General features: G+C 42.4%; 1 protein-coding gene across 5 annotated transcripts in view; it reads right to left on the bottom strand.

Moving 5' to 3' along the window:
• The window catches only part of COP1 (COP1 E3 ubiquitin ligase), a 124,054-nt gene that overhangs the window by 18,587 nt on the left and 84,087 nt on the right, over positions 1-21,380 (bottom strand). For 4 of the 5 annotated variants that reach the window (XM_033516271.1, XM_033516272.1, XM_033516273.1 and 1 more), the window contains exons 16-19: positions 18,125-18,242; positions 14,204-14,328; positions 12,954-13,114; positions 10,920-11,006 (exon numbers count right to left, since the gene is read on the bottom strand). In XM_033516271.1, coding sequence (XP_033372162.1) covers positions 10,935-11,006; positions 12,954-13,114; positions 14,204-14,328; positions 18,125-18,242 — 476 coding nt within the window. In that variant the 3' untranslated portion in view covers positions 10,920-10,934. Of the gene's footprint in view, positions 1-10,919; positions 11,007-12,953; positions 13,115-14,203; positions 14,329-18,124; positions 18,243-21,380 lie in introns of those variants that run through there. The other variant, XM_015635745.3, reaches the window with a different exon arrangement.

The following is a 21,380-nucleotide window of genomic DNA, read 5'->3' as shown; positions in this document are numbered from 1 at the left end:
CCCATGTCACAGCCTGGAAATCCTTTAATTAGCTGCTTTCCCCTGTGCTCTCTCTTTGCCCTCAAAGGACAAAATCCAGTTGATATCATAACTCTGTTCCAGGCTGTAACTGGAGATTTAGGATGACTCTATAGGTCTATGCACTTCCTGGTAGAATACAGGAGGTTAAGAAAAGACAGTAATTCTCGAAAGCATGTTTTTGTTAGGGCTAGCAGCAAAGGGGAGCAGTGGATCATGCTGTGGCTCTGCTGGACACGCTGCCCAGTGCTGGAGCTTGTCCTCCTCTGGGTTCTCAAAGAGAAATCAAAGCTGCATTAAGGTACTTCACTGTCCATCCTGGCCACTGCACAAACCCAGGAGCAGCTCAGTTAATGGCAGAACTTAAAGCCATCAGAGGCTTTTGCAAGTCAAGTAAACCTTTTTACTTCATGCCAAAGTAATTTCTAGCTAATACAGTACACAGATTTAACCCATTCTATACTACACCTCCTAACAACTTTATTCCAAAAGCCAGAATACATTTCACTTTCTAATGAGTAAAAAGCATCTCTCTGTATAATGTGCTCACAAAACAACTCTCATGCTTGTGATTTCTCAGCACTGTGAAACTGAAGTGAGATCTGGGTAACGTTCTACATCACTGTTAAAGAGCAATTCAATCATCTTTGTTCTGGATTAAGTCTTGCTCCCGATTAAATTTAACAGAGCAATGAATAGGAAATCCATGACTCGGGAAGTAGGCAGATTTTATCTTTAAACCCAATTCACAAGTAAAATCATCTCTCTTACAATAGATAATTCTGCTACTGTTCAAGATATTTTCACACAGTGGCTATAAAAAATTATCTCTAGATATCTCAAATGGAAATGACTATTTTTAATGCTCCCTGTCACTCTGAATGCATGCTAAGACTAACAATACTGCATCAAAAAGAAGAGCTCAACAATCAAGAAATCCATTAAGCTACCAATGACACTAATAGAAAAAAAAAGTTGAAAAAGACTTAAGTAAAACCCCTTGTGTTGCACCCACAGTACTTCTGATTTTCTAATACCCTTCAACTACATGAATATCAGAATACAAACCCCACCTTTGCTGACAAAGGGTGAGGGAATACAAACACTTCTGACATTTGATTTTATTTTTTTTTACCTAATCTGCTTCATCCATCCTTGATTTTAGATATTCTTTCTGAATAGATGCTGCTGTTGACTCATTCCTCAATAGACACCAGAGCTGAAGCACGTGGTAGGTACTCTGCTTTTCTCTGAGCCTGATGATACTTAAAATGTTTCAGAGCAGAGATGGTGAGAAGTATAGGACAAAATACAGGAGATATAAGAAAAACTACTGTCCTCTATCAGGACTACACAACTTATTTCTTGTGACAGTGAACTTACATGTAGCGCTATGAACATCAGTAGAAAGGCTCCCACAAAGAGTTCATGATCATATCCTGCCCTACCTACACCATCCAGGGAAGAGATAGAGGAGTGAATAATGAAACTGCCTTTAAAATAAAAAATGCCACACACAGAGCACATACACAGTATGTGTTTGTGGAGATAAGGAGAGACAGAGACACTGGCATTTGGTGTCACATTCATTACTTCATTAACTTTGCTGTGTGATGAGCTGAGCTCAAATTTCACATTCATGTGTTATCTGAAATCAATACATAAGCTCCAGACTGACTGAAAATACATCATAAACCTACCTCAAATCTGTTTGCAAAGAAAAACAGCAGAAACTTCAAAAACCTGTACAAAATGTCATTTTCTTAGCTCCCCATCTCACTCCAGAATGGATAATTCACAGGTTCACAATGAATAACAAAACCCAAAAATTTAGTGCTGAGCTTAAGAGGAGCCTATCCTTGTCCCCACTGCCATGCTCAGACATCTCTGCTGTTGAGGGAAAACCAAGAACAATTATGGCAAGAAGAGAATGGGTGGAAGAGAATGGTGGCTGCAGAGGGTGGCACAGAAAAGGTCTGAACTCACATTCAAGGATACACTGGAAGAGCTGTGGCCAAATTGCATCCCTTCACCCTGTAACAGTACACCTAGCAAATATTTATCTGAAAGGAATCTCCAAAGCAGCATTTTTCTTAAACTACTGTGCCTCTGCTTCTGGAAAGCTAAATATATATATTTTCTTAAGTCTTGAAACAAAGAAAACTCTCAAGCTCCCAATGCTGGCTGCTGCCTGCTGTAACACCAGAAGAAAAGTTGCTAAATCTGGTTCTACTTCCCATTTCCCAATAATCACTTTTTTTCTTTACAAGCATTTCCCAAAAAATTAAATTTCTTCTGTTGTATTGTCAAGCAAAGCATGAACCTCAGAAAAACAAAGTCAACAGCAAGCTGAATCCTTATGTATTAAATAAGGACTTTTGTATTTCATTTTCAAGTAATTTTCTCTCTTTTTTTCTTACTCCTGCTGGCCCAAATTTATCTTTTCAAATGCAGCAGCTAATGTGCAAGTTGTGAAGCAAGGCATGCAGAGAAGAACTATTAACCTATTTTAATCAAGGATATATCACTCTAAACGGTCAAAGATATCTAAAAGTCAAGATATGCCCCAAGCACACACTCCCCAGACTAGAGCAGCTAGTGTTGGAAGACACGTTGGAAGACAAAGAGCAGTCAGCTTTGTAGGTCTTTCTTGGAAGAAAAACCTAGAAACCAGGAGAAAGAATCACATATGCCTGATTAGCATGAGAATTCTTGGCTGGTGACGCTGAGCCTCTGCCAGTGTGGGTCATGAGGAGGGACACAGCTTCTCCTGCTCCTACTGCAGTTAATTTATGTGCTACCTGAAGATTACAGGTAAAAGGGTCCTTTATTTATTTATTTAATGGATCTGAACCAAACTTTCTTCCCAGGATATGTAACATTACTTATCTTCCCTCCAGTATCTCTCATAATTATAAAAACTTGGGAAACAATGCTCTGCCTCATCTGCAGCTCTTCAGGCTGCCCCAGATATACTTCTCTGCTGAAGTTAATAATCACTTCAGACATACTAAAGTAAAACTAAAAAACCCAGTACTGCACCAAACAGCTCACTTCTCTCCAGCTTTAGCAACTAGATAAGCATTTTGGAAGTGATTATGACATACAATACCATAAGAGACATAATTATTTAAAGCAGCACTTCCCTCACAGAATTCAAAACACCTCGTGCGAGGGTGAACGCCCATCAGCTGCACAACCCCAAATTTAACAGTGCCATTTCTGTCAAAAAAGGCACTCATTACATTACTAAACATAACTTTCCTGTCATACTGGCTTTCTCTTCCTTAGAAAAGGCTGATTATTATAATTCTGTGTGTAACCTATATAAAATAATTATGTCTCCTAATTACATATCAGGTAGTTTCAATTCAGGCACAAGATTGCCTTCAAAGGAGAGACCATTTTCACTCTGTGCACATACCTAGCTCATCTAGTATTAGCTAGAATTAGAGCAGAACACCACCAAAAGAAATTTGGTTACAAGGATACAAATCTCTGTTGCTGTTAGAAAACCAGTCTCAGCAGTTGTTTTTGCAAGCCTTTATTCTTGCTTTATTAACATGCAACACAATTAGCATTAAGCTGGTCACAAGTTAGTGGATTTCAAAAGGCTTTGGGGTTTTGCTACTGACAACAGAAGGGCAGAGGGCACACAGAAACCTTCATAATAGATGCCCAAAGCCAAGCAGTAACTCTATTAATGCACAGACGTACATAAAGTAAGGCTTTTGCAGAGAAAACCACCTATGCATAAATGCTCCTACTTCCATTTCACCCAGAGGTTAAATTATCTGATCAAAATCTTGTGCTGGAATGGAAAAAATCAGTTCGTATTTTTTCCACTTCATTTAGACTGTGTAAAACATTAAATCCTGTCATTAAAATTGCTTAATTAGGAGTGCTAGAGCAAAAGGTTGATGCAACTCATGAATTGTAACTGCTGAATGGTGGTGGCCTGGCAGGACTTGCCATTGATATTAGCACTGAAGAATGGGGAAAAGAAAAAAGAAAAACACAATATTGCAAGGTTGTTTTGACTTTAATTGAAGCAGTGTCACTTGTTAAGAGGTTATAAACCAAATTCAAACAGGAGTGACAGCAGACTACCCCCCGTGGGGGGCAATTCTGCATTTGCATGGAAGCTGGCTTCAAAGGCAGTGGTTAGCCCAATGTTGATGGCATTTCAAAACCTACCTCATTCTTGCTCTGGTCTTGCTGCTCTGAAACCAAAGTCCTCCTTTAGCAGTTAGTGTTGGGACACACAGCTCTGCCCCTGCAGTTCCTTTCTTAAATGACTCCCTTCATCTGCTTTGTAGCACACCAAATACTGCCCGACTGATATCGGCTCCCGGCATTCAGACCTCATCTCACTGGCACTTTGTGCCAACCAAGGACTTCAGCAGATGGCACTTCACACAGAAAAAAGCCAGCATGAGCCTAGCAGTGGAAAGTAAAGCAAAGGCTGCTCGTGCAGGAGATGCTCTGACTCAGAGGAAACCAGCTTTAGTCAGAGCTTGAGATCAGGCAATATTGGCTCAGTACCTACAGAACTTGCCAGGATCCTGCTGTGACCCACTGCTTTCAGGGGGCTCTGCTCCAGGACACTACATATAACACACATTATATACAGTGGGTCCAGAGGAGGCCACTAAGCTGATTAGAGGGTTGGAACACTTCTCCTGTGAGGACAGGTGGGGTTGTTCAGCCTGGAGAAGGCTCCAGGAAGACTTCATTGCAGCCTTCCAGTATTTAAAAGGAACCTGTAAGGAAGATAGGGACAAACTTTCTATTGCGACAGGACAAGGGCAAATGGTTTTAAATTGAAAGAGGGTCAATTAGAACAGATGCAATGAAGAAGCTGTTTTACAATGAGGGTGGTGAGGCACTACCACATGCTGTGCAGAGAAGTGGTGGAAACCCCATCCCTGGGAATGTTCAAGGTCTGGTTGGATGGGACTTTGAGCAACCTGCCCTGACAGAAGGTGTTCGTGCTTACTGCAAGGCGTTGGGACTACATGGTCTCTAAATGCGCCTTTCAACCCAAATACTCCACGATTCTGTGATTTTAAGTACCCCCCAAAACACTAGGAATGAGCCTTCCTCCCTCCCCAAAGGCTAAGAGCTGTAGGAGGGCAGAGACAGAACACCTGCCACCTCTGATTCCCACAGCAGCTGAAATGCCTTGAGACAAAGGCACAGTACTAAGATAAGGCATGGTAAGAGAGAAGCATACACTTCATGATAAAAAGCTTTCCAGGCACCATTTGAAAACCCCCAAACTTTACAATAGACTAATATATTATTTCATCTGTGGGTTTAGAGCCCAACAGGGTACATACCAAAGTCCAGACCAGGGGACCCAGCAGCAGCATGGCTGAGATTGGGTGGAAAGGGAACACAGCTGTCCAAGCATTTAATGCTAAAAGCAACTGCTCCCTGAATATGAACCTGCTCTTTTTTTTCTCTCCACCCCAGTATAAGTAACACAATTCCCTTTGAAGTTGTGCTGTTTGGGACACAGCTTATATAAGTGCCACATGATATATACTGCTACACCTTGCAACACTATGGTTCAGTAGCAACCTGAGGATGGAGCTGGGAAAGAAGTCTAGGTTCCATGTGAATTCCTGAGTTTGGTTCATCTGTTATAAAACTGATACTTGAATAAAGAATTGATAGTTATTAAAGCAGCTGAGTACCCATAGGAGATAAACATCCACTTACAAAGTTTAACAACAGCTACAGAGGGACTTCTTTGCATCCCCAGCTCACCATGTGTAACACAGCAATATGATTTGCAATTGCATTGGGATGCTTTCATATTTTAAAGCTTAGGAAACAGCAAGAGCCTGCTCACACCTCTGCCTGCACCAGCAATGATCTGCAATCCATTATCTCTACAGCTGCACCACTGGGATCAGCTACTGGAATGGTAATGCCAACAGCACTCAGTTATGTTGGCCACTGTGTCATTCACTCAGTCTAGGAAAGATGACTCCAATAAGAAGGACCTCAGTACCATCTGCAGTATGCTCTCTACTCCTCTTGGCATTAGAAGAGATGCACTGGTGAGCAAATATCATCTGTAAATGTCTGAAAGAGTAAATACTGTCTTCATTCAGAAAACATGGATTTTCATCTGCCTTCCCTTCAAGACAACATTGACCCTGTGGCAATTTTCTGTGATTATGCAAGAAAAAAAAAAAGCCTCACCTTGCAGAAGGAGAGAAACTGAGTTTGCAAATGTAAAGTTAAAACCAACAAAGAAGGAAAACCTGAGCCACCTACATTTCTTGGAGAAGCTACTCTTAAAATAGAAGCTACAATGATATCAGAGTGCTGCAGTACCGCAGGGGACCTGAACTTGAGAGATGAACAGAAGTGCCAGACTCAGCCCCTGTGTCCTCAGCAGTGGCACAGGGAGCTCCTCTGCATCCTCTGTAGGAAAGGAAGAGTTAGCACAGCAGCTGATGTACCAGCCACCTGCTGCTGTGCCACCTTGAGCCCAGAAACTGCAACATAAATGGTGCAATATACTTTTTTACCCCCAAACACCCCAGGCAGGAGGAGCACAGTGGACAGAGGCTGGGTTATCAGGTAATCTCCTGGCTCCCTTCAGCCCTGCTGATGCTCCACTGCAGCAGTGGTGAGGTCATGTCCTCACCAGGACGAAGCTCAGAGGTTATCCTCCAACCAGGGAGAAGACAGTAAGGAAAGAACACTTAGCAGTATTTTTCTTTTTCTACAGAACACTCAAAATGAAACACTTCCTCATGAAGCTGGTCATTTGCATAATCACATTATCAAGATGGTCTTTCATATGCATTGAAGTGTCAACAGACTGAGATGTCAATATAATGCATGAACTGTTAATAATAGAGTATGATATTTTTTTCCCCCACGAATTTCTCTTTCACTTGGACTCCAAGGTTTTTGACAGGGAATAAAATATTGTTAGTCACCTCAGTATTTTTTAATTAATTCTCCTTAGCCACAGAAAAAATAGAGCCCAAAATAGAGCATTTGAAGAGATATGGATATAAAAGGATATGACCATGTTCGGCACAAGGGATCATACATACCTTGTGACATCTTTTATCTGCAAGTAGAAATTATTCTGCATAAAAAAATAGTTTTCAAGCAGCACATAAACCAATATATACAGTGTTGGTACACATAACCAATATGCTAAAATCTGGAGGGGAAAAGAATCAAGCATGTATGGTGTATCATACACGATGTCTTCTGATGTTCTTGGTTCCATTTGTTTTTAAAGAAAACTTCAGATTTTCAAATGATTAAGGGACCAGTAGATATGAAAAAGGTAGGAACGAAGAGAAATTGAATACATTTACTATCTAAGCAAAGAACAAAATAAAAGTCAAAGAAAACTCTGTTTAAAGCATTGCCAATGGCCAGAGAGCAGAGGGCATGTCAAGAGGAGTGGGAAGCCATCACACAGACAGCTGTGAGCCTTTGCAGCATGCAGGCTATGGGGATTAGACAGCTTTCCAGAGAGGGAGAGAGACCTTTGAAGATTTTCAGGTGGGGTAGAAAAAAACCAGTAGAATAAACCTGATCAAAGCCACATCCTGCTTTTTTGAGAAGCTGATCCTTCTCAGCCTTCCATAAACTGCTGTGCATTTCCAGCACAAGAATGAAGATGAAGACCTCTGTGTTTCCAGCATGAAGCAGTGGTGTGGGACTGCACTGGAGAATAACCTGCAAGGATACCAGCTTGGGAGATGCTGCACACAAATGCTACAGGCCAGTCCAGGTCTAGGAAAGAAAGCAGTCAGAAAGCAGCAGATGCCCCTCCAGAAAATACCACAGCTGGAGCTACTCATGCTGCAACCTGTGGCACAGCTGGTATCAGAGGCAGGCAAAGGACAGCTGGGGTCTGATCACTGCAGGCTGACATTTATCTCCTAAACTTTTGGTTTCTACCTAGGTATTTCCTGACACCTAACAGGTAAGTAGAGGATGCTGTGAAAACAAAACACTACTGAGTTGAAGCTGGAAGTCAAAAAATTCTCACCAATTTTGAGATTTTAAAATTTCAGCAGCCAAGAGAGACAATGAAGTATCAAGTGTTACTTGTTTCCCCCCCAGAATCCCACTGGAATTTGTACTCCAAGCTACAAGATGTCTATATTTACAGCAGATACAAGTTATTTAAGAATGACACTGAATTAGCATACGGTTACTTGGGAATGACAAAGGAGGTTTCATTTTTAATGTTCATAAGTCACCCAAATTAATTAGTACTTTAAAGTGGCAATGAATCACTTCCTGAAATAATTTGTATTGGCTAAATTAATTCCTGTGAAGGGAGCCAATTTGCTGATTGTAAATTATAAGAGCCCCTGACTAGCTCCTGTGTACACTGTGTACCATTTATAAGACTACTGGGAAACAAAGGATGGCTACTTTTCATCAGTGAACAAGACTGCAGCCCTATTAAGTGACTAACTTAAAAGTGCTACAATTACAGGTTTCTATTTAAAGAATCCAAGCCAGACATCATTAAGAAACAAAGCTGGATGTTCAGAAGAATGGAAAAATAAACAGAAGAAAGGCTTGGTTTCTGAAAAGGTGCACCAAAAACCTATTTGAAGGGAATATTTCATCCTCTTAGATTAACAAAGAGAAGTTGAGACATGCAGGGCTAATTAAGAATTCACCTCCATCACAGGGCAATGCCCATAGCCAACCTGAAACCTGGAGTTCCAGAGCTGCCTTCTCTTACCCATGGTTAGATGACTGTTTCGAGACCTCCATAAATTTAAATTACTTTTGAGGAGTGATGAAGTGAGAAAACACACACATGGATTTCTACTCGGGTGGAGGAGATGCTTTCCTGGCAGCCTTCCTCCCAGGAGACCTCTTGCACCCATCCAGTACATCCCACCATCCACCCACTCTTTGGTTAAAGACTGCAGCACTCTTAATAGATTTCCCTTCTTTACTCCTCCAAAAGAAAAAAAATGTACATAAAGCTTTACCTAAGCTAATTTGCATGGCTGTCTCCTGCTCTTATCTGCATCTCCTCACTGGTATCCAAGCCTCGACATTTCTGCTTGTGAAATCCTTCCCTGGTAACCTGCTTATCAGCAGTAATGAATACTTGTGCAAACAGGTACAAAATTAAATGGCTTCTTTACAGTGATTATGATAGATTGAGCCACGCTTAATCTACATAATCAAATTGCTTCTGTGTTCAGCTGTAATACCTTTTTGCTGTCCTGGGAGCAGGTTCAGCCTTTGTTTCACTTTCAACACCTTCTTTCTGAGAAACACTAACCATGCCTGGGAAAAAGGCTACTTTAGGTGCAATCACTTAACACCCCACGTTTGAGGCATATAAACACTGCATGAGGGCAGAGCAGGTCCAAACAACAGGTGCCCCCTTTAGGGAAGGAGAAAACATCCTGCAGGACACATGGGGAAACACAAAGTACAAAGCAATCTCCTCCAGCTATGATCACATACCCAGACATAACTGACCCTTCTAAGACAGATGACATCTCTACCCACTTAAATGCACTCAGCTGCTACCACTGCTGTAATTTCCTTTCCCTATGCAGTAGCATCCCTGCATTCAAGAGCATCCCCTGTTTACCTGCTACTAAAATAGAAGACTGTTGTTTTCAATCTCGAGACCAGACTCTTGATTCAAATTAAGCTGTTTAAAATGGATGGCATGGGTATATTATAAAATCCTTGAGTTGGGAAATTAAAAAGGATTTAGTCCAGGGAATGTTCTGAAAAGCATCTCCACATCTAACTGATGTTTATCAAGTCACTTAGGCCAAAAGTATCCTGAAGCTTTCTCTTCTTCTAAATACTGACCAATTTTTAGCATAAAACAAAAAGGGAGAAATGGTTTTCCCCACAAACAGTAAGTAGGTGCTATTTAAAAAATATCCAACAGCCTATTTGCTTTTGTCCAAAACACAGCACTGCAAGAATCTGAGGTTTTCTTCACAGTCAGCCTGCTGGCTTTTTGTTTGCCTGTTTTTTCCAAAGAGTGTAACAGAATAGGTAGCCTACAAGCTAGTGCTCATTTTTAAACACTTTTATAAATTGAAGAGAGTAAACCTAGTGCAAAATGCTAATAAGCTCTTAGGGAGAATAATTTCCTCATTATGGCTTTGATATAGGTAAAAAAGAAGGTGCTGCTGGACCTTTGAGTAGGACAGGTGACAGCTCCAGAAAAAAGGTCTCTGCATCTTTGTAAGTAAAGATAAAGCAATGCAGAGGGAAAAAATAAAAATACAGGTTCTGGCAAGGGCCACTAGCACAGCTTGAATTACGCTCAGGAGGAAGAAAAAGCTTGAATTACATAAAAATATATTTAAGAAAGAATCAATGACATTTAATCTGAAAGTTTTAGTTAAGTTTTAATTAGGACCTGAGATTTTGCACTTAAGTGCATGAAGTGAAGGAGTACATGTACTCATGCTTCCCAAGATAACTGACAGATCTAAAACTTACTCATCTCAAAAGGTTAATTAAAGAACAATCCTTGACAGAAACACTGTATGGAAACCGAGTCTGCTCCACTGGGGAGCCCTGGGGAAAGGCTGTGCTGGTATCTCCCACCCCTCAAGAACAAAATGAAGATGCTGCCTGGTGACCACAGCACAGAGATGAGCGAGATGCTTTGAACCAGCCCAGCAAGAAATGGAGAAGAGTGTGCCCACAGCTTTATAAAACTTACTTACTGTGCTGCCTGTGGATCTGGGGCAGCTTTCCCAGCCCCAGTGCTGGGCTCTGCACAGCTGCTTCCACACACACAGTCCTGCAGCAGAGCAGGTGGGATCACAGCCAGTGGTGAGAGGTATGTGTGGTAATTCTTATAATTCTTAAAATTAGAAAACAGAGTGACTCACCCAGGATCAAAATTGTAATTAGGCCAGAAATAGGCTGTGGGTTCCCCAAATCCTGCAGATAATGACAGCACTTTGAGGCACAGGCCTTCTCTGGTTCAGACCAGCATCAGAAAAAAAAAAAAAGAAGTCACCTCTTAGGGAAGCCTGTATATGCAAAGCTCATTTGAAAAAAAAATCATGGCAAATTGAAGAAACATTATCAAACTGAAGAACAGGAGAGTTTCATCATTTGAGTAAGACTTCGTGGACATAACTGAACTTTGGCTGTGCAGTAATTTAATTTCCTAAGAACATGAGCAAAGCCTCAATTAGGTCAGAGAGGATCGCTGCACTGGTAGAAAAGAAGAGAAATGTGCAGCTGGATCAGTGGAAAGATTTGGTGCAAGGAAACATTGAGGACTCTTGGCAGAAGCAAGTGAGGCTGCTTGCTTGGTAGAGGCAAAAACCATCCACAGGCAGCTTTTTGTTGCTGTCTTTAAAAGCTAGAGCCAGGTACTGGGGCTGCCACAGGAGAAACAGGCTCACTTAGAAGCCCAGGAAAAAGCAGATGAATGCTGAAGGGAAAAAAAAAAAAGACCAGAACAGCAATGGATTCTGAACGCTGCTTAATGGAGTGAAGCCTGAACATTATTTGGTGCGATCTTGACGGGCCTGATTTAATTATTACATTTTTGTATAGTATTTTTCATCCTGATTATGAAGAATTGCTTGACAGCTCTTGGTGACTGCTTAGAAGTTTCTCAGCCACTTCAGCAGAAGGTCTATCAGAGCACATTTATCAGAGAAAAGAGTGCTAAAGAGTGGACAGCAACAGACACAACCCCAGGGGTGAGACATCTGTTACTGCCTGTAGAAGAGACAACCAGAAGAGTGGTGGGCAAGACAATCCAAACACTGATGTGAAGGCAGCTCAAGGAAAGGCATTTCTGGACACACAGGTTCCCACAGCATGTTTTTATTCAGCAGAAAGACAAATCAACTAACTTACAACAGCCACTCTTCACCTGAGACACGTATACCAAGCCCTCCTAAGTCCCCGGTCAGAAAGAAGCTGGTGATCCTACATCACTGACTCTCATGCCCCTGTTCAAACCACAGCAGCCCACTTCTTACTTTTAAACACAAAGGGCAGTTCCAGACATGTGGGTTTATTCTGGTTTTGACTCAGAAGTGTCCATCTGAAGTGAGTTTATGTCAGTGACAAATGAATCATGGTGTTGAGGAAGTGTCTACAAACGCATAATGCAGATTGGTAGATGCTGTCTTTGCGAATATGACATCTCAGGACAGCAATTACACAACATTTCAATTAATCTACTTGGAAGACTGCAGTTAAAATCAACTCCTTTTTGCATCTTCCCAACAGGTCCCTTCAAGTATCTGATCTGAAAACCCTGTACATACAAGAGTTACTTGCACCATCTTTTTTAATGCAAGCTTTTCAAGAGCACTCTGAGTTCAAAAGCAGCATTTTGCTCTCCAGAGCAGCCCCATTCTGAAAGGACACACTCATAAAAGCTGCATCAGGTCTGTCTGCCACATTGAAACATATGCTAGGGATGTGAATTCAGTGCCACTGGAACAGCCACTCAGGTGACTGCAGCCTGCACTCACCTCCTTTACACATCTACTCATCTAAACACAAAGGCTGTGTTCCAATGAGCAAACCCAGATAGACACAGGAACACTGAGACACGCTCCACAGTGAGTATCTGCAGGCACAATCATTAAAACAACAAAACCCCCACTTAATGCACCCACAAAAGCCATAGAGGGCAAGAAATACAATGCTGCCTTTGGGATTTCAGATGCCATATAGAGGAATTCAAATACCCAGGTGGAAGAGGTAAGATCACAGCAGCCTCTTCTCCCCCAGCATTTCAGTTACCCTGCAAATCATCAAGGTTCTCACAATGACCTGCAAGTACCCTTACTTTTCCCATGAACAGGAAAATACCAAGCACACTCAAACCCTCAGCAAGGCCATTTGGTGAGAAAGCAGGAGGCATTCCTTCTGCACCCAAGCAGAAAGCTTACCCCATCTGGAAGTGCCCTCCAGCACACAGCGCTCACAAACTCATTTGTGTCATCTTCTTTCCGGTCCTTGTCCAGGACACTTTTGACTGTATCAAACTTGAATGTCAGCAGTGTCTTCGAGAGGCCCTTATAGTATAAGTAAAGGGAATTATTTTCACTTCCTAGAAATAAAAAAAATATAAGTATACAAGATTAGGTTCTGATAAGACAAACAGAAATAAGGGTTCTTAGCTCTTTCACTGCTTAAGACAAGCCCATATATTTCCTTGTAGTTACCATCGTGCTCATGGTGCCCTGGTAGCTGGAAGTGCTCCACAGCAAACTTCCATCACACTTAATAACAGAATGGGGTTTTATCACAAGACAACTGCAGTGTGCAGCACACCTGCAAAACATACAGGATTCCAAGAACATTCCACAATTTCCTCAGGGCAAAGCATTTTGAGCAGAGCATCTGCACTACCACATGAATCATCACTACATCCAGCCTGCTCAAAGGCAGGTAGCACTATCAAGTTTTTCCTGCCATAGTCAAGTATGAGAATTTGGTCTGTGGAGGTTTAAGCAAGAGAGACTAGACTGTACAGGCTTTATTTAGAAATCCATCCCAATTTCTGCCTTGCAAGCTGCACAGCAATCAGAGAACACACAAGCTAAGGTCCTCCCTTCAAGTGCTGGCACAGCTGTCCTCCTGCTCACCCACAGCTATCAGCCTGTCACTGCCTTCCCAGCAGGAGCTGTGGATTTACAGGGCTTCAATAGTCTGGCTTAAGAAGTGAAAGGACAGAACAGCCAAAGGGGTAACTATTGATTCAGTCTTCTAAGGAGCTGTTTGCAATGTGGGCAGTATTTACTTCACCATGCAGAATGCCATACTAAGTGACAAGTGTGTGGCCCAGCCTACTGGTGATGTATGAAGATGTGCCAATTGTTAATCTTGAAAGATATAATTTATATCAATGGCAATGACATAAGTAGTTGATTTTGATGACAGCAAGCTTGAATCATCAAGCACAAACAGCTGCAATGCTGTTCTTCCATCTGCAATGGAAGAAAACCATCTATAGACCCCTGTAGGTCAGGACTGCCAATGCCATTCCCTGGGAGGGGAAGGAGGGTGGAAGATCAGAAAAATTTTCTATTAAGAAGCCCACGCAGCTAAATAGCACAAGTGGTGGTGTGCTTTGCAACTGGTGAGGCCCCAGCTCTGAGGAATCCTGTTAGCATGTCAGGGTGGCTGCTCTACTCACCACAGGCAATGTAGTCTCCATTGGATGCAAGCCCTACGAAGTTCTTCTCGTTGATGTGACCCTTGAAGGAGCGCAAGCAGTGAGGCTTCCCTACGTTCCACAGCTTCAGCTGACTGTCTGTTGACCTGAAAACAATACTTAAATTTACCCTGCTACCATATGGCAGGAACTCCTCCCTGGCCACCCTGCTCCTCAACACTGCAATGACAAGGTAAATGTAGGAAGCCTTAGTGCACAAGAGATTTATCCCACTTTCAATCATATGCAGCTCAGCTTGAGCTCAGAAAGATATCACCTTATTTTAAAAGCCTGTCAAAACACATTAGATGTTTGAATAAAAACTTCCCTGAAGTATTACTCTTCCTTTCTCCTCTCAATTGCAGAGTCCTCCACTGAACTGTATGGCCTTTGGGCTATCACTGCCTCCCTCCAGACCCTCACAGATCCAAAACACACCAAAGTTATTTATATTTTAAACCTTTACAGCATGACTAAAATCTGTTCCCTCCTCTGTGCCAGCTGCAGTTCTCATTCATGTCTTTCCAGGGCTAGGGTAGGAAGCAGTCTCCTCACTCCCCAGGTTCCCTGAAGCACATTCTCCTCTTCCTGCCCAATACCAAGCAGCAGCACAGAAAAACCTATGGGGGCTCAGAGTTGCTGTTAAAATTGAATCTGTTTTTCTCATGTGTAATCAAGACTGCATATAGTTCTGGATACAGAACTCAAGCTTCTACTTTTTCCCCCTTGTCAGGGAAAGCTAAATATTACTTTTCAAAATATACAAAATATGTTGAAATTAAATCACAATCGTTGATTTCTATGCAAATATTCCTGCCTTCAAAATGTTTTTCTGTTTACTTTGAGAGAACATTTTGCCTTTGGGGTTAGTAATCTCTGCTGCCTGGCAGAGCTCAAATAGGAAGATCCCACATTTCCAGGAGATATAGGATTAATTTCTTCCCCTAAAGCTGAAGAGACATGAATGTAATCTCTCACTCCACAGGCATTATTTCCTAGCAATCACAGCTTACATGGCTCTGGTATTCTGGCACTCACTGAGATACACAGTTGGGGAACAAATGGTGATATGGTGGAACTGAAACCCCATGAAGCCATTTTAAAGAAAGGGATAGTGCTGTTCTGATCCCTAAATTTGAAAGAGATTGGGAGCAGGACCTGTCAGCCTCCTGGCTGGGAGGGAGGAGAAGCAGGCCAAGCTCCCCCACATAGGTCACATCACCAACCTTGCTGCTCCCTGAATATTTAGAGCTGAAGGGAAAAACTCAAATCACACAACATCCATCAAATATTACCAATGATGTAAGACATTAGCCTTGCACCACTGTCCCATTTACCTAAAAATATAGCACAAAAGAGGAGAGATGCACCTTGTGCTATCCTGCAAAAAAGCTTATCTCAGCCCTCAATGACAGCTGGAATGACAAAGGAGCGATAAGGGAGCTGCAGCAAGATTTGTTAGTCACTATTACTAGTTAATATGAGGTCAGACCAGAAAGAAGGTATGAATTTTATCTGTAATACTGTGACTTAAGCAGGAGTGCATTCCTAACCCCAGGCTGAGATGGGAGGCCCAAAACAGAGCATTCAGCTTCTCTGCCTGGTGCTTGTTCCACATCTGTCCCTGCCCTACACTGCTGCTCATTCTCCCTTCCCTTATGCTTACTCTCAGAGGAACAGCTCAGAAAAGGCAAAAAGGTGTATATTCCTGCTTTTTTTGGCCCACAAGTACAGGCATGTGCTTTCTGTGCTATTAGGACAGCTGTATTTTTAAAATGCTGATTTTAAAAGCATCAGAGTTGCCTGGAAACTAAACTTTCCTGCAGCCAGGAAAAGGCAGCAAAAGACTAATCCCTGGTCCACAAGCTGTCAGACTCCTATGACAGCTGCTGCTCTTAGCTTCCCATCAAGACGACCTCAGACACATAGGCACTTAACCTTTATATTTTACTGGCATACCTACTAGGTGTCTTTATTAAAATAAAAACACTTAAGTCTATTACTAATGGAAAGTTTTCTTCTGTTAATGAATTCCCATCAAGCTCTAGCCATGTTTACATTGCTTAGGATAAGCATGCCATGACAGAAGAAAGCTATCCACCCTTGAACTGCAAGGAGAGACAAAGGCCATTGATCCTGGTGGTGTTACACCGCTCTTCTGGTTTCATATCCTCTCCAAAAAACCATCTTGGATGTGCTGCTCTGTTACATCTGTGTCTCTGTAAATCAGCACTGTAATCAATGTGTTGTGCTAAATACCAGGCAGTTCTGAACACCCCCGAGGTCAAAACCTATCTCTACAAGGCAAAGAAAATCAATGCAATCCATAAAACAGCTTTAGCTAGAAATCTAGAGAATCTGAATACACATATAATTTTTTTCTTAAATCAGTGCCTGATTTTTGAGAATCACTACTGCTGTTGCCTCTACTAAGTTTGCAAAAAGGAAAGGCAGGAAAAATAATCTGCACTGACATTTCTCCCTGTTCACACACAAGAAGGTAGGTGGACTCTTCAGTTGGTGCCCTCACCCTGCTGCTGCCTGTCCAAGTCTGACAGCTCTAACAGCTCTATTGGTAACTCCTCTCAGAACTTTGGGAGATGCTTTCTCAGAATGCTGGCCAAAGCAGAACAGGGCAATTCTGTCCTAAAACATCCCATAAATGATGCTCCACTTGATTATGGCTGTAAAACATTCCCAGCCTCCTCCTGTTTCTATTAAACACTTTCTCTAACAGAGATTTGGTTCAAAGCATTAAATTTAATTTTCTCTCTGTTCCACATATGAATTTGCAGCCTTATAGAGTTATAATGTTAATAGAAGTAGGAAGAGAGAAGCTGATTAAATATAAGCAGTACCAGAAGCCACCAGGGAATCCTCCATCATGCAGCTCAGCTCAGAGTAACTCCCTTGCAGCCTGAAAACACCTTAAAGTGCTCTCTTTCACTGAGCATGGGATAGAATCAAGCTGGATAACCACTGGCTCAGCACAAGGTAGCAGGCATACTTCCTGGCATTAGATCTACCTCTGTGAACCATCCCTGCTGCTCTCAGATGTCAGACATGAATGTGTTGAGTTCAAGCATCCCCCTGCAGCCCCTCACCTTCCCCATTAGGTAAGAGGGGTTCAGGAGAAGAGGTTTGTAGCCAGTCATTGCCAGTTATCACTAGATGATCTGACACATTCATCACCATGTGACTGAAAACCTATCTAGGTGAGAGGCAGCCACATCTGGCTTTGGGGCAGCCACATCTGGCCTGAACAGAAGCTGGAGAATATTGTTCCTCAGGGCCCCCATAGCAGATCTTATGGCAGCACGCTATTAGAGTCATGAAACACAGCTTCTCTTTGTCCACTTTCTAACCCAAATACAAGACAGGAAAGGGCTTTCACAGAGCAGATAATAAATTACCATAGAACAGATCAAACAGTCAGTCCTACTTGAGCTGCTTTCAGGATGTGGCTAAACCTTCTCTTCAGACCATATACATAGCAGTACTATTTGATCACTTCTGTCACTCATCAGTTGTGCTTTACTGCAGATTATTATCCCCAGGGCTCTGCCAAGAGCTTTCTCTATCACAGAGCTCTGGTCAGGAGCATCCTCAGTGCACACAGTGAGAGGAAAGTCCACCTGCAGCTTCCCAAAGTCATCACAGGAGCCACATCCAGTTTTCTTCATATTCCTCTTAAGCATTTTAGCTCCACAAGACAGAGCACAGCCAAGTGACACAGGAATGAATTTCTATTTTTGACTTAGAGAAAAGCAATGATCTGCTTCCCAAAAGCACAGCAGCCTGTGAGAGCAGCCACCCACACAGGTGAACTCATTCAGCAGCCCTGAAGAGCACTGAGAAGGGAGGGCTACACAGTTTGTAGCCTACAGAAAAGGCAACACTTACGCAGAGACGATTTCCTCCCCGCTCACAAACTTTGCATAGGAGACAGCCTTGCGATGGCCCTTGAACACCATGATGGGCTGCTTAGTGTTGCGAAGGTCGTAGTAGTGAACACAGTGATCTGGAAACAAAGAAGAAAAGGGGAAAAAAATCACTTGGGAAGGACTCATAGACCTGTAATAATCACAGCATTACAATAATCACAATCCTGCCTGCAGCCTCCACGTCTCACTTCAAGCCCCATCTAGGATAAACAATCTGTACTACAGCTAAAGAGTGTTTAAGAAGGCTTCCTAAAACAGCCCCAAAATTCGTTCTACAAGGATCCCTGCTCCCTTTCAAATGGTCAGGAAGGGAAAAAGGTGCATTCATATGTGTGTGCCTGTACATGTGGCCTCCTTCAAACCTCATGACCCTGTTCAAGGCAGCAGCTGAAAGGACTCTCACCTCTTCTGCCTGTCTTCTCAGCCCCCTGCCCAGCCAGTCTAACTGCTATTTCTAATTCCCAGCCTCCTCCTTTTCCTTCCTCAAGCTGTCCCCTCTTGGAAAACTGTTGAAGAACTCCAGGGTAAAAAATCAAGTCTGCTATTAAACTGGATTGTGGAAAAGCAGGATTAAATACGTCATGCTTGCTTCTGGGTGGATAACCTTGCTATCTTTGTTTTTTTGCTTCTCTCCTCTGACTTCATTACCAATCAAGAAAGAATTAGCATTTCTGCTAATGAGGGAACAGACTAAATTCCAGTTCATTTTAAGATTTAATTCACAGATGTGCCCCAGTGCCACAACCATATAAAAGGGATCACAGCAGAATTAGTGATACGCTTGCTTTTCTACACAACTAAATGTCAATTCCCAAGAAACCAGAAAAACAAGAAGAGAAAACCTCATAAGACCCAAGCCCCAAATACCCTCCCAGTGCTCCTTCCAGCTCAAAAAGGTTAATAAACTGCTTCCTTCCCAACTTTCTGTCTTTAATGTTGAATTTAATTTAATTACCCCTTGCTATTCTGGAAGCACAGGGAGGGAAGGCCACACACATGGAAACCAAGTTGGACATCTCTCTCACCAAGCAACCTGTGATACCCCAGACATCAGCTGAAATCTGCTCTGACCCTCTTCCCACTGAAATAACATCATACTGGTGGAAGCTTATCACAAAGATTACATATAAATTAATTTAAATGCCAATAGCTACAGCTATTATTGTTATTTGCAGAGCATTTCAAAGCTGGTGCTGTCTCAAAATCCCACGTGGTTTGAGAGATAACCAGGCTTACATCAATCAAGTTACAGCAACCACCACTGGGCCAGCAAGGGGAGCTCCTCCCCCAGATTAAGGAACAAATTGGTGGCCATGGCAGGATGGAGTGGGGACTGTGTCAGAAATACCTTCAAGAAAACCAGGTCTGCAGGCAAATCACCTTCCCCTCTCGCTGTTTCCAGCACCTTACTCTCTGCAGATGACCAGCTCAGAGGTCTCTCTGGGTAAGGATTTCTGGCTCTTTTGCTCCTCAAGGTGTAAAAGCAGATGCTCCAAGCAGCCACACCAAGTTTTCTCCACTACTTACACTGCCAAATTACTCTTATGTTGAAACCCAGCAGCTATTGCACCCCTTACAGTCAGCACTGAGGCTGCTGTGCCCCAAGCATGCTTTCAAACAGCTCCTGTGTTTTTCACCTCTGAAATATTAAACCTCCAAACAACCAAAATCCCAGTGTGCTCCTACCCCTGGGGTATTTTAATTAGCTGTAGAGCAACATGATGGTGCAACAGGCTTATTGCAAAATGGGTTAATTTTCTATGGGACTTTGAATTAAGCATTAACATTCTAACAAAATTTAGGCATCTTGGTCTCTTCTACTTCTCTGAAAGCTGGAGCCAAGAAACTCCACAGTTTTTCATCTATCCAGCAGACCTGTGGGAGCTATGAAACAGTTAACTGGCAATTGTTATTTTAATGAGCAGAATGATTCTAGCAGGGCATTTTATTAGGAATCAGTTACTGGATAAGCCTTTCATGTCTATTTTTGCTTACAGTTTCAACACTGCCCCATCATTAGGGGACCTTTTTGAGCACCAGTTTTTATCCTTCAAGAAAGTGGCAGGGAAAGGGATACCTGCAGATGGCTGCATGTGAGCAGCTGGAGCAATGCAGGGAAGAGAGAGCCATAGCAGGGCAGACAAGTCTATTTGCAGAGCAAAGCCATGAAGTTGCATTCACCTTCCAAATATCCCAGTAAACAGCCCAAAGCCTGGCAGCATCTGGCCCCGGCATGGCTGTGCCTCTCAGCATCAGCAGGGCAATCAATCACTGTCTGCTCTCATCACAACGGGTCTGAGGGAACCAGCAAGGCCAGTGGGTTCTAAAATTAGCCACTTAATTACTAATTGATTATTTCAGCATACGAAGTGTTGGTGCCCAACTGAGTTTTAGCTTTTTGTTTGTTTTTTTACATTCAACTGAAGCAGCTATTTTTAAGTAGATGTATGAAGACGAATGCTCAGTGCACTCATTAAAATCTGAACAGGTGGTCATGTTTTACAATTAAAAAGATACTCTCTCTTGTAGGCCATATGGACTTTGCAAAAAACATGATAAAAATGCCATCTGCTGAGGAAGCAGAGAGCCCCAAAGTGGAGCTAAATGAGAAAAATACAACTCCCAGGTACCCCGGCAGAAGCCTTGCCTGGTGGTCTTTGATGAGCTGAAATTGTCTGGGATGGGCAGCATCTCTGGTACACCAGTAGGTCCAAGGTGAGATGGCAGAGTGCTCTGGAAAGCTCAGAAAAAGGGTTTTTCCTCAAGAGGCAGCTGAAGGTGAGGGAAAGGGAGTGGGCAATGAGGGGAATCAAACACTTCCTGAATTCCACAAGAACCTATCAGCTCATCAAAAATCCCAGTGCTGACCTTTGGCATCCCTGGCAGACAGTGGAGCATGCTCCACTGCTAACCAGCAACACCAGGGGTATTTGCTTCTTGTTTGCTCCTCAAAATGAACATTAATATCATAATTCAGCTAGTTTCCACCCCAACTAGAAAACTCACTTAGAACAAGTTCATCTTAGAATTTACAGAGTTAAAGCCTCCTGCCTGCCCAACCCTTAGGTAGCAAACAGCTCCTTGCTTCACCTTTTCTTTTGCATGCAAGCTTAATTTAAATATTTATGAAATAATGGGAAAGAACATGTATATATTTCATAACAAATTAAACACTCCAGAACAAGTCTCGTCTAGTTCAATGTCACTGCAGAAGT

The sequence above is a fragment of the Parus major genome, chromosome 8, assembly GCF_001522545.3.
Source record: "Parus major isolate Abel chromosome 8, Parus_major1.1, whole genome shotgun sequence".
Lineage (NCBI taxonomy): Eukaryota > Metazoa > Chordata > Aves > Passeriformes > Paridae > Parus > Parus major.
The sequence above is the reverse complement of the archived record's forward strand: the minus strand, read 5'-3'. Positions and strand labels throughout refer to the sequence as shown.